The sequence below is a fragment of the Cyanistes caeruleus genome, chromosome 2 (genome assembly GCF_971803275.1).
Source record: "Cyanistes caeruleus chromosome 2, bCyaCae1.hap1.1, whole genome shotgun sequence".
Classification (NCBI taxonomy): domain Eukaryota; kingdom Metazoa; phylum Chordata; class Aves; order Passeriformes; family Paridae; genus Cyanistes; species Cyanistes caeruleus.
The window spans coordinates 36,523,536-36,536,704 of record NC_141702.1 but is presented as its reverse complement, the minus strand read 5'-3'; the positions used below and the strand labels follow the sequence as shown (position 1 = coordinate 36,536,704).

Sequence of the window (13,169 nt, the reverse complement as noted above, 5' to 3'; positions counted from 1 at the left end):
AATGACCATTCCCATGCATCCTATCATAGGGTACCAGGGAGAAGAGATCAGGATCTCTATGTCCCTTCCTCAGGAAGTTGTAGAGAGCAGTGGGGCCACCCTTCAGCCTCCTCTCCAAACTAGACAAGCTCAAAATCCTTAGCTGCTTTTTATAGGACATTGCTGCCAGCCTTGCACCACCTTTGTTGCCCTCCCCTAGATGCATTTCAGGACCTTCACACCCTTTTTAACTTGTGGGGCCCAGATGTGCACACAGCACTCAGGTGAGGCGGCACCAATGCTGAATACAGTGCATTCACCACCACTTTTGTGTTGCTGTGTTTGATGCAGCCCAGGATGGGAATTGCCCTCTGGGCTGCCAGGACTCAGTGCTCACTCTCACTGAGCCTGCTGTGGGCCAGCATCCCCAGATCCATTTGCAGAGCTGCTCTCCAACCACTCTTCCCCCAGTCTGTACTTGAGCCCAGTGTTACTCTGTCCTGCGTGCAGAATCCAGCATTTGGACCTGTTAATAAACCTGTTAAATATCATCCCCTTAATCATAGTCCAGCGCCCCAATCTGTCCAAATTCCTTTGCAAGAGGCTTTTGTCCTTCAAGAGAGCAAACAGCACCTCTCATTTTGTATCAGCAAACTTGGTAATGGAGCATTCAACTCCTGCATCCAGATCATTAATAAATACATTAAACAGAACTAGTCTTGGAGATGAACCGTGAGGAACAGCACTGGTGACTGTCACCAGATGAAGCCCTATTCACTACAACTATTTGAGCCTTGGAATCCACCCAGCACACTGTGTGTGAATCCACTCATCCCACAGCTGGACAAATTGTCCAAAAAGATGCTGTGAGGGACACTGTCAAAAGCTTTACTGAAAAATCCAGGAAAACTACATACACTGCCTTCTCTTCATCTGCTAGGCTGGTGACCTTATCATAGATGGGGTATCCAGTTAAATAGGCTTTTCCCTTTGTTAACCCATCCTGTGTCTAGTAACTGTATTTGTCTTTACGTGCCTTTCAGTAACACACAGTTCTCAATGTTATTAGAATGTTAAAATAATCTGGTGTTATTTCAGGAAGAGGAGGATAAAGATAATTCAGAGATGGATGAACAGATCCCTGAGGCTGAGGAAAGAATGGAGCATGAAACACAAGGGCAGACTGGGCAAGAAAATCTGCAGAGTGACAGTGCTGTTGAGCTGGCTGGAGAGGCTTCAGAAAAAGACGAGTCTAGAGAGGTAAATTATGTGGAAATGTCTGAGTTAAAAATGCTAAATTTGTGAATGTTTTCAAGTTGAAAACAGGGAACTGCTGCAATAGTTTTTAAGAGCTGTGTATAAGACCTTAATTTATGCCAGTTATAAATTCACTGAAAAAACCTTAAAGATCATGTAGATACCCTGCATTTAAGTTTAGGGTAATTGTTGAACTGTAGAAGTTCCTTGTCTGCTCTCCATAAGAATTTTACTTGCAGTTATGAGCCATTGATCATTCAGAGCAAAATGTAGCAAAGCATTACAGTTTAATGTCTGGAGTTTGTTTACAGTAGTTGCTATTTTTACTTGAAATTAATATTTTTTTTTTCCTTTCAGGAAAGTGGAACTGGAGCTTCAAGTGCAAACCAGTCAGAAGGCCATGAATCCACATGCATGGCCCGGATGGCTTCTGAGAAGCAAAGCAGGAAAAATACACAGGTTCATCTTACTCTTTTAAGTTTTTGTTTAAATGTCTTAATATTAACCAGCAAATAGGCAGGACTCAGCTTCTCCTTGTTAGAACATTGTTCTTATTAGTGGTGGGTTACCCCTCTCTTGAAGTTCAGGGTGTTAATTTGTTCCTTTTCAGAGTTTCAAGAGGAAACCTGGCCAGGCGGACAATGAGCGCTCAATGGGAGATCACAATGAACGCGTCCACAAGCGATTGAGAACCATGGAATCCAGCAGTGAAGCAAAGCAGGATACAACTCAGCCTAAACAAAGCGTAGAGGAGGCTGATGCATTTGAACATATTAAACAAGGCTCTGAACACTATGATGCACAGACATATGGTACAGTGGTATTTCTGGGTGTAAAGAGTTGTCATTGCAGAACCAAATCCTGACACACTTGTGTTTGCTGTAGTTTTTTCTGTTTGCTTTTTAAAGTTACATTTAACAATCCTTGCTTTGGTTAAAGAAGCAGCACTATTTCACTACAGGAAGTACTCCTTGGCACTCAGATTCAAACTAATACTTCAAATAACACTTTTGAAAATACTGATTTGACTTAAAAAAATGGATTTTATCTTAATAAATATCCTTACAATATTTTCTTCAAATCTTATTTCAGCTAATCAAGGCAATAGTTTACTGACATGACACAGCACAGAAGAGTGAAAGATAGAACAGGGGTTTGAGCCTTAGATCCCTTCTAAGTTCACTGTAACTGATATGAAGTGGCCTTAGAATGCAATATTTTTTATAACTTGACTACTTCTCCTTCCACTTTCCTCTTGACAAGTATTGTCTTTGTGCAGATGTAGCTAGCAAGGAGCAAGAGAAACCTATTATACCTCCTGAAGAAAAGGAAGAAGGAGACTGTGAAGATGCAGCAATGGAAACAGAAATGCAGGACGAGGATCTCAGAGCAGTAGACACTGAAGAGCTGAAGCCAGAGAAGAAGAAGTCTACTGCCACTAAACCTCCTGGTACATTAACTTGATAAGCATTCTAAATACATGCTGATATGGATCTTTAGATGTATGTGTAGGTATTCAGATTTGCATGTGGCAGATATGTTTCATAAGGCTAAATTAAATGCCTTCTCTAAATTGATTCCTCTGCAGCAGTAGTCTTGCTTCTGCCTAGTAACCAGTATTAGCCTTTGCTAAATTGATTGAGTAACAGAGGGGTTTGCTGCTTTCTTTCAAGTTAATGGTCTCTAATCTTTATCCACCACTTTGAAGAAATAAAAAGCAAACACTTCCCTGCTGTTCAACACAGTGCCAATTCACTTAATTAACTGGCATTTAACAATGCATTCCAGCATTGCACCATCAGCACCACATAACTCTAGTGTTTTAAGTATAACTAACTTCTGGCATAAAAACCCAAAGAAACAAACCAGCAAGAAGTAGAGGATCTGGTCTGAACAACATCTGGAGGCAGCACCAAACTCACTGCCTTCTTTCTTATGTGGGAAAAAAACTGAGCAGCTAACAGAAGTAGTTGATGGAGAAGATAGGTCTGACTTGTCAGCCACAGAGCCCCCCCCCCCCCAAAAAAATTAGCAAGATAAAAATATCTCTTGCCAATTGCAACAGAAATTGTAATTTTGATGAATTATCAAGTAAATGACACCTTAGTTTGGAATCTTGAACAGTTTTCTTCTTGAACAACACAAAGTATGGCTGGAGAGGGGAGACTCGTTTTACAAGCCCAGATTCTTGCTTTCCACTCCCTTGAGCTTTAATCACTTAAATCACTAGACTATGGCACAGGTGTGCATGTAATCAGTCTACTTGTTTTTCCACATGATTCTCTTACTTTATGTTCTAAAACTAGAGTCCTTGAAACATCTACAATGTCATACTTTTTCTCCTTTAGAGTAATTTTTAAGAAATGAGCTATTAAACAGCATAGTACAGTAGAAACAGTAATAAAACAAACTCTCTAAGTCTGTTCCTTTATTTTTAAATTTATTTTTGATTTATAGAGAACTTTTCTGTTAAAAAATTAGAGAGTAAAAGATAAGCAAAGATTGCCATTTTTTAATGATGATTTTCTGACTTTTCAAATGACTTTGTACCTCCTATAATTCTGTCATAGAGGCTATGAGAGTCAATAAAAGTACTTCACCAGTGGAATTGACAGGTGTTAAAGATCTGTTAACTATTACTTTGTTTGGCAAGAAGGTTAGAGGACAGAAAAACAATTTGCATTAGGAAATGCACAGTTATCTGTTCCAGTGAGTTGCAAGATGTATTCATCCCATTCCTAGAATTCAATGTCTTAAAATTTGGCACTTTTTTAAAAGAAAATGCCAGCTGCTCTCCACAGCCTGTGGTATGCTCTGTGAAAGTCAAGATACAATGTTGCTTCTTGTATTACATGTGATCTTTGAAGTCAGTAATCAGTTCTGTGGTTGTAGGATCAGGTGATGTGGAGCCAGAGCTCCAGACTTTTGACTCAGAGGATGTCAACGAATCTGCACCAGAAAAACTACTAAAGGTGACTGAAGAGAAGCCAGAGAGAAGCAAGGACTCAACCATACACACAGCCCACCAGTTTCTGATGGACATTCCCCAGGTAGGATACCCAGTATGTCTTCTTCCAGCTACAGCAGGAGAAACAGATGGTTTTACTTGACCTGTGTTAATGAAACTCTGTGAATCCAAAAGACTAGAATTTTTTTTCAGCCAACTCAGTACCTTGCTATTGTTTAATATCAGAATGAAAAGTAATACACGTACACTGTTGTATAAAGCTGAAAGATGCCTTTAAAATGACTGGTTCTACCCATCCTTACCATGGATGCATTCTCACATAATGTTTTAAAAAGCTTTTGTTTTTCTAACTGTAAAAGTACTGTTCTGCTTAGATGAACCTGCAGATAAAATGCTTGGGTAAAGTGGAAAGCAATGGGCAAGGGTGTGTGGCCTGAAGATAACAAAAGGGTACATACTGAGTGATGAGAGAACTAGGCATCAGTGACTTTAAAACACCATTGTGGACAAAGAATCTACCTTACTTAATCCATTAAAATATATTACTTCTTTATAAAAGCTGATTGCAGGTATTGTTGAACCTTTTTGAGTTTTTTATGAGTGTCTCAATTCAAAAAACACCATGGCCTAGAAAATCCTAGAGCTTCATGTAACGCTTGTTGTTTTCCAGTGCAAACTTAAGGGAAAAAGCACCTTTTATCATAAAGACCTATGGCATAGAAGCCATATGGTGATGGATAACCAGTTGATAAAGTAAAAATATTTTCAGTGTCTGGTTTTTCTTAGAAGGGTTGACATTTCATTCTTACAGTATGGTGTCCTAAGTACACACTTGGAGGGTGCTATTTTACTGTTTCTGCACATAACACAGACAGGATTGTGTCCCAGCTACACTGGGTATATCCATCTTAAGTCTTGCAGCTTTTTGGAAAAAGGCTGCTGAATGCAAGTGTTCTGTTGGCAGAGTAATTGTGGCTTTGGGCTTTGTAGGTTTTTCCAACTGGGATGCAAAATGTGAAACAGGAGAGGGAGCTCTTGCAGCACCATTTAAAGGGAAAGGAAAAGAGGCAGCTGGGGGAAAAGTGCAGTTTCTCACCTTTCAGCAAAAGGAAGAGAGAAATCCTCTCTGTGTATGTTCTTTCTCTCTTCCTTAAATGTGCAGTAGGTGACCAGTGGGACAGCTGCTGTTTCTTGAGGAATGAGAAGTTACTGGGGCTATTGAATTTGGAGTTATGGGCTTACTTTCCTTAGTCTTTAAGCCTGCAGGTTATGTAGACCATGTGTTGGTCTTTGGCCAAACTGAGTGTTTGTAAGTCAGGGACAGAGGCTGTCACTGAAAGCACAGTGAAAGTAAAAGAAGAGTCATAAAGCTTGGGTGTCCTTGAACAGAATGGCTTATCAAATAATATTTGGTGCCAAGTAAGGAGGGTGGTGTCATTCAATCTTTAAGTGGTTTGAATGCAACTTGTAAAAAAATATAATTAAGTGAAGTATACTATGTTTTCAAAGATACTAGTTAGGTGTAGTGTTCAGTGGTTGGGTGTCCATTATACTGCATTATACATAAATCTGGTGTTTGTCATTTCAAAGACCATTTCATTGTTTTATCTTGCAATTCTGTATTATATTCAGTGTCAGTATCATAGATGTTCCTAGCTTTGTTTCTATATTGATTTTATAACATATGGAGATATCTGGGGGGAGGTATTTATCCTTCACGTACATGGAAGCTATTAAAAAACATGGAGATTTAGAATATTCATTTAGGTATTTGGGTATTTTTTTGTTTATAAGAATGAGACCAATTAATTTATACTTTTTTTATAGTTTGCTATACTTTGGGGATCACTAGATGTGTAAACTTATTTTTCTGTCTCATAAAACTCCTACCTCCACTTCTAGCACATCATTAGAGATCCTGAAGAGCTAAGAAAGGAACTTGAAAGGCAGTTGGAAGCTTGGCAGACACAACAGCCTGGAACTCCAGAGGAGGTTTGTGATCTCATTTGAATATAAAACTGTCATAAGAATCCTTCGTTGCATTATTTCATCTTCTTTTACTGCTAAAACATTGAGGAATCGAAGCAGGCTGGAATCGAAATATTCAAAATCACATGATAGAGTGATAACATTTTTATTGTTACTTTTAACTTATTTTGAAAAACATACTGCATTATTCTTGAAGGAGGATGCTGTTCCAGATCTTGTTTTGAATGTGAATGCAGATTGTCATACGAGACACTCACAGTTTTAGCTGCCTTCCCCTTAATGCGCTGAGGTCTGGTTTCTTTCTTCAGACAGTGCTCCCCATCTTGTTTTGTTTTTTCATGATTCACTTTAATTTCTTTGTGTGATGTTGTAGGAGAAGGAAGCAGCACAGCTGTGGCAGAAGTATTTAGTACTGACAGCTCCTCTATCACAGCAGCTTTGTGAACAGCTGCGACTTATACTAGAACCCACTCAGGCTGCCAAGTTGAAGTAAGTTGGGTCTAAGGCTTTTGATTTTCTTTAAACTCATGGGTTTGGGGCACTTCAGTCTCTGTAAAACTGAAGCTTTGTGTTGTTCTTGAATTACAGTAATTATTCCTGATTGCAAATGCCTTTAATTTCCTTGTATGGGAACATTAGGTTACTTTATGAAATGCAAACATGATATAGTAGTAGGCAACCATCCTGAAGATATTGCCTCCTGCTTTTTTCTTCTCCTGTGCAACAGGTGATCAATCAACTTCACCATTTAAAGTCAAAGATTATGTTAAATGCCAAAATGTTTTACACTGTTTATAACATTAAATGATTATTTTTTAAACAGATAGAGACTTGTTTCAAACTGGTGGAATACAAATTCAAGGTCTGCCTTCCATTTGAGTTACCTAGATATAAACCTGTTCTAAAAACACTGAATATCCATCTTACAATAAAAATGTGGTGGATTTTTTTATCTATAACTAAATATCAGTATTAAAAGTACTAATATTGGATTTGTTGTATTTAAAAAAAAAAAATAAATTGGTGGATATGCTGCATAGGCCATGGATTTCCATAATGAGATATTTGCTGATAACCCCTGTCACTATGTCTTTTTTCTCAACTTTCAGAGGAGACTACAGAACAGGGAAGAGACTGAACATGCGCAAAGTGATCCCATACATTGCCAGTCAGTTCCGAAAAGACAAGATCTGGCTGCGAAGGACCAAGCCCAGTAAACGGCAGTACCAGATTTGCCTAGCTATAGATGATTCCTCTAGTATGATTGACAATCACTCTAAACAGGTAAAACAATAACTGGGGAGAAGTATGGTGAAACCACCTGTCATTGATGTGTATGGGAGTTACTGACTTGTGTCATGCCGGGCTGGTGGCTGCTGCAAAGTCTGATAATTCCAAAGCACCTAGTTTTCCAGTCCATGCACTTGAACTCCTGTAGCTTCATGCCTAAAAGATCTGTTAACAAAAGATCAGTGAAAACTAGCTGAAAGGATGAGCTAAGTTTTTTAAAGGTGTACATATCCCCTGTATAATTACTCTTTGTGGTTTACAAAAGGCTGAAGCTTCCTTATCTGGCAGTTCATTGGAGCACTAAATATCCATTCATCATAGTCCATTTGTAGCGTTTTTATTAATTAAAGTGGTGTGTTTCCTTCTGAACAGTTACTTATTATTTCATCAGCCTACCTGTACTGGTTTCTCTAAATCAATCAGTTGAAGCCCTCAAACAAAACTAGTGTATTTTTATTGTACTGACTGTCTTACATAAGACAGGCAAAAAAAGGATAGGCAATCTCTTCAATTATCTTTCTAGAGGATGAAAAATAATTTCAGTAGCATTCTTCATATTTAATACTGGGCTTTGAGTAAAACATTGTGCTATTTTTGATGCAACTTTTTTATTTCATAGCTTGCATATGAATCCCTGGCAGTTATTGGAAATGCTCTGACTCTTCTAGAAGTGGGACAAATTGCTGTGTGTAGGTGAGTTTATTTGAAATCTTGACTTTTCTTCAATACTTCAGAGCAGAATGTAAATACTGTTTTCATGCTGTAATTTTCTCTTCTTTTCTGAAGCTTTGGAGAGACTGTTCAGCTGCTGCACCCATTCCATGAGCAGTTCAGTGACCAGTCAGGGACACGGATATTGCGTCTTTGCAAGTTTCAGCAGAAGAAAACAAAAATAGCCCAGGTACACAGGAATGCCTCTAGGGCAACAGGTTTACCAGTCTTTTCCAAGATATCGGCAGCTTCATGGTTTCATGATGACTTTGTAACACCAAATAGGTTTTTTTTTGTATTTGAGAATCTGATAGCAGGTTAGATAACAAAGGAAAAAAATGGCCATAATTTGGTAACAGGAAGAATGGTTTCTCACTTTTAGTTCTGATGTATACCACTTTTAAGCATTCACTTTTCTCTATATTGGGTCTTAAAAAGTATTTTGTATCCTGATGATGTTCTTAATTTTTATGGGGAGTATGAGACTAGATAATTCTGTTTCAAGCTGAAACCAAAGAAGTTCAACCTAGAAATAGGATGTGTATTTTCAATGATGCCACTAATCTCATTAGCAGTGTACTGTGTTGATAGCTTTGCTAGCATTGGGAAAAAATAAATTCTGTTTGAAGGCTCTCTGAAGATTCTTTAGTTCAAAAGTACTTCATAAATTTAAAGCAGGAGTTAATACAGGAAAATGCCAAGAACTGTATCTGTGTTAGGTGGTCAGGCTGTCTAAGCATTTAAAACAGAGAAATGTGTTCTTTAGAAATGTTTTAATTTTTATTTCCTCTGCAGTTTCTAGAATCGTCAGCAAATATGTTTGCTGCTGCACAGCAGTTGTCTCAAAATATTAATCCGGGTGAGTGTTTTTGTGTTACTGTGCTTGTTGCCATGGCAGCAGAATGCTGTCTGCAATTCCAAAGTAGGATCATGCCGGGAAGACTCCTAGGACTGAAGCATCACTTGCATTAGAGCTTTGGGTTTTGCTTTGTTAAAAGCAATGTTTGGTCGAAATTTAGCTCAAAACCCAAATGACACCTACTTCATATTTGTCAACAACTCACTAAAATTTTGTGTAAGACTTTTTAAAAAGGCGTGCCTTACCTGTCTCCCTTTACCTCCCACTTGCAGACTGTGTTAAGGCCTAGACAGTGCCAGCTTAGAGCATTGTCCAGTTTCCTAAAGTCCCTGACTCTCTAGATATTTCTGCTCCTTCTTGAGAGCTTGAGTTCTCAAGGTATCCAGAAGCATGCTGCTCTGAGGAGGGAATTTGCCTCCTACCTGCCTTTCACTGTCCTGCAACTTTAGGTCACGAGCTGCTTGAATTTCCAAGAAAAGCTGGAAGACTGCTTGCCTCGTGTCTGCCCCATAGTTAAGTCTAAAAGATCTCTCTGATAGTTAAAAGCTTGTCATGGTGGCACCTATGTTTTTTATTTTTTAAAAAAAATCTAAAAATTTACTGTCTTGTTGTTGAAGTATTCCAAGAACTGGGCAGTCTGGGATTTATAATCCACAGCTGCTTTGCCACCAGGATGTCACATTATTCTGAGGGGGAGCAGCATCCCATTCTGTTAAACTAGGCAGGGATGCAGCAGTAATCAGCTCCTTAGGGTTAGGGAACTGGCAAGACAAAAGGCTGTAGGATTCATCACCTCCTTCTGTAAAAAAGCCCTGTCACATTTGGGGCCTGTCTGCAGAAAGGTGCTCTGCATCCCTTTGTAACAATTAGGATTTGCATTCCTGACTGTAATTACTGTGATTTTATGTGTAATTAAAGGATGACAGGTACATAACCTAGAATGTACTTCTAGAGGAATGTATCTGACTCTAGGAGCAACTTGAGTCAACTACTATGTCTCTAGAAATGGTTGGTGCTAAGGAACCCAACATGGGTGCTATCCTGATGTTTCAGGAGGTTTACTTCAGACTAATCGGACTGCCTTGACTGTGCGTCCGAGCCTATCTTCTGATTTAGTTTCTTCCAAAAACAACCCATTTTGGGGCCATCCAGGAATGTTCTCTGATAGAAGCCAAGCTGTTAAAGTGGGGACACCAGAGAAAAGTCTACAGATGGACCCATAGGTACCTGCTTCTAGGGGAACTGATTTGAGCTCTTTTTCCATTGTAGTAGCTGGAGCTGTCTTGAGCTAGTGGCTGGACTCTTGTAATTCTGCCAGTATTTAACCCCTAGGCATGAAAAACAAGGCCATGACCAAGTCTGTGTGGTATTTTCCATGACTTTCATCCTTGATTATAGTACTAATAGATGGTGGAGGTCATCTGTGTGTTGTGTGACACCCCCTTCCCTCCATTACTTGCTTTGTTGACCCACTAGTAACTGCAGCATAATGTTAAGTCACAGAATTTTATTTGATTAATAGTTAATTTCCTTAGGAATACTCCTTTTTCGATTATACCCCAAGGGCAAACAGCAAAATAGGGGGGTTTGCTTTTTAAACAGATTACTCTGAACTTAGTGGAATTTTAAATGTTCTTTGTGCTCAGAAACAGCACAGCTGCTTTTGATTGTGTCTGATGGAAGAGGCCTTTTCTTGGAAGGCAAGGAACGGGTGACAGCAGCAGTTCAAGCAGCTCGGAATGCCAATATCTTTGTTATTTTCGTAGTGTTGGACAACCCTAATTCCCGGGTAAGTGAACAAGGGAGAAGTATTCAACTGTAGTGAATGAGAAACCGATACAAATCTTTTTCTTGTCTTTTATAGTGCCATACAGCTACCTTATCTTTTATAGAGGTCAGAGATACTGAACCAAATTGCAGTTTCCCAGGTCTGTCAGATCTGCCACTTCCTACCGTGCTTTTTATCTTTTGTATTTTAAAAAAAAATCTCAGCTTCCATGCCACAGAAAGGCTAAGAGCTCCCATCTTCAAACGGAATGCTTGTAGTTCTTGGCCACCAGGGAAGCAGCTGGCAGGTTGACAGATTTGGAGTTTGAGAGATGCTTTGTTCCATCTCAGCTCTGATTCAGCTTGATAATTTCTGACAGCAGTCGCCAATTGACATGACAGCTGGAGCCAGTAGAAGATTAAACATTAGACAGAAGGGAGTATGTGAGAGTTATTTAGTGCCTCAGTTGGGAAGGCTGAGTCCTGCATCTGGTAATGGGGGAAGAAAACTTTGGATATCCTTGCATGGGAAGCTGAAATATCTGGGAGGGTTTCAGGAGGCTCTGTAGTGCAGTAAGTGAGCAAACATAAGCCTGATAGTGAATTATGTGGTAAAAGACTCTTAATTTTATGGTTCGTGTTTTCTTCCTGTATCTTTATTCTTACATACAAAACTCATTTGCTATATTTATTGTTGAACAGTTCTCCTGTCAAACAGCTTAAAGGTTCTAATGAAACCTGGCTGTAGTCTCAAGCAAAAATTTTGTTCTTTTTCATAAGCTTCTTTTCCTGGGGGAAAACAGGTGTTTTTTGTAACCCTTATTAGTTTCTGAGCTGCTACACTGAGCAACTAAGAAGTTACTTTACAAGAAGCACAGCTGGAGTTTAATCTGATTTTTGTCTTTGTACTATTCATTGAAATACTATGAAGTTGCTAAAGAATCTTCTATTAGAACACTGCACAAATATGAGTTGAACTCAGCACTAAAGAGCTTACAGACTGTCTTGGGAAGGCATCAAATTAATAAAACTAAAGTGTCAACAGTAAAACCAAATCATAAAATGCTAAGAAATGACAGAATTTATTTACAGAATTTGGTATTGCAGAAGCTTAAGCTTAGTCTCTTCTAGCCCATAATTCATGGATTAGTACACTTTTATCTAAAAGGGCAAAAGAGTTTAACTGATTTATGTTCACCTTCTGATCTGATTTACCATTGAACACTTAGAGCTTTTAATCTTAGAAGTATTTTATTAACTTTTAATCTAACGAGGGAGAAATGTAAGTACTTATAAAATAGGGTAAATTCTATCAGTGATCATAGAATATTTGTGTCATTTAGTAGTAACATCAATATGTTTTTTTCCAGGATTCTATTTTGGACATTAAAGTACCTATATTCAAAGGACCTGGAGAATTGCCTGAAATCAGGTCTTACATGGAAGAATTCCCATTCCCGTTCTACATGATCCTTAGAGATGTTAACGCCCTCCCAGAAACTCTGAGTGATGCCCTCAGACAGTGGTTTGAACTGGTGACTGCCTCCGACAGTCTTTAGACTTTTTTAGACACGGTCAGGACTCGATTGCTGCTGCTGAACTGCTGAAATAGAAGAAACTGCATTTCATGGGAGGGGTCATAAAGCTCTTCCTGACTGGGACTATCCTGTGGGAGCTGCCCTGGGGGGGCAGAGACTGAAAGAACAGAATGGTTTGGGTGCATCCTCCCACGTGTCAGAGGACAATTATGCAATGGTGAGACTGTCTCCTGCTATTCCCACAGTAACTGTAAAAATTCTCTTGTAATAATTTGCTGCCTTTAAAGAAAAAAAAAACAACACATTTCTAATATTAATAGAGGTGATATTACTCCTGCTGCTCCCTCCATGCCGTAAGTAAAACCAGTCTTGTTCCTGGGAAGACATTAGAAGTTGCAAATAATGCCTTCTTCAGCATCTCCCATGTGGAGGTGCCTCTGGGAAGGAAGCTGTGGGGAGCAGCAGAGTCAGATGGTTTTAATCAACAACAAGTACTTGAATACTTGAAACTATTCTGCAGTTTTAATACAGCCTCTTTAATTATTGCTGATTTTTGCCTGATGATAGCAGCAGGGAGTTTTCTGAATCATGCCATATGATCCCTGCCCTTTACACTGTGAAGTTTGCCCCTGTCCGAGGCAGGCTTTGGGGATGTTTCATAAGTCCGGTGTCTTGTAGCACAGGCACGATTTTTCATTGCAAAACCTATGCATCTTGTATCGTCTGTACTAATAAAGAGAGGTACCACTCTTTGTAATTACGACGTCTGTGCCTTGAATTGATCAAAGCTTAAGCAAAGCGACCGGCCCTA

General features: G+C 39.1%; 1 protein-coding gene across 3 annotated transcripts in view; it reads left to right on the top strand.

Annotated features, from left to right (window-relative positions):
• The window catches only part of MDN1 (midasin AAA ATPase 1), a 91,902-nt gene extending 78,787 nt beyond the window's left edge, over window positions 1-13,115 (top strand). For all 3 annotated transcript variants that reach the window (XM_086876526.1, XM_086876525.1, XM_086876527.1), the window contains exons 90-102: window positions 1,078-1,239; window positions 1,594-1,695; window positions 1,847-2,048; window positions 2,516-2,686; window positions 4,129-4,286; window positions 6,107-6,196; window positions 6,567-6,682; window positions 7,303-7,477; window positions 8,103-8,176; window positions 8,270-8,384; window positions 8,990-9,053; window positions 10,700-10,842; window positions 12,191-13,115. In XM_086876526.1, coding sequence (XP_086732652.1) covers window positions 1,078-1,239; window positions 1,594-1,695; window positions 1,847-2,048; window positions 2,516-2,686; window positions 4,129-4,286; window positions 6,107-6,196; window positions 6,567-6,682; window positions 7,303-7,477; window positions 8,103-8,176; window positions 8,270-8,384; window positions 8,990-9,053; window positions 10,700-10,842; window positions 12,191-12,379 — 1,761 coding nt within the window. In that variant the 3' untranslated portion in view covers window positions 12,380-13,115. The remainder of the gene's footprint in view (window positions 1-1,077; window positions 1,240-1,593; window positions 1,696-1,846; window positions 2,049-2,515; window positions 2,687-4,128; window positions 4,287-6,106; window positions 6,197-6,566; window positions 6,683-7,302; window positions 7,478-8,102; window positions 8,177-8,269; window positions 8,385-8,989; window positions 9,054-10,699; window positions 10,843-12,190) is intronic.
• The last annotated feature ends 54 nt before the right edge of the window (window positions 13,116-13,169 follow it).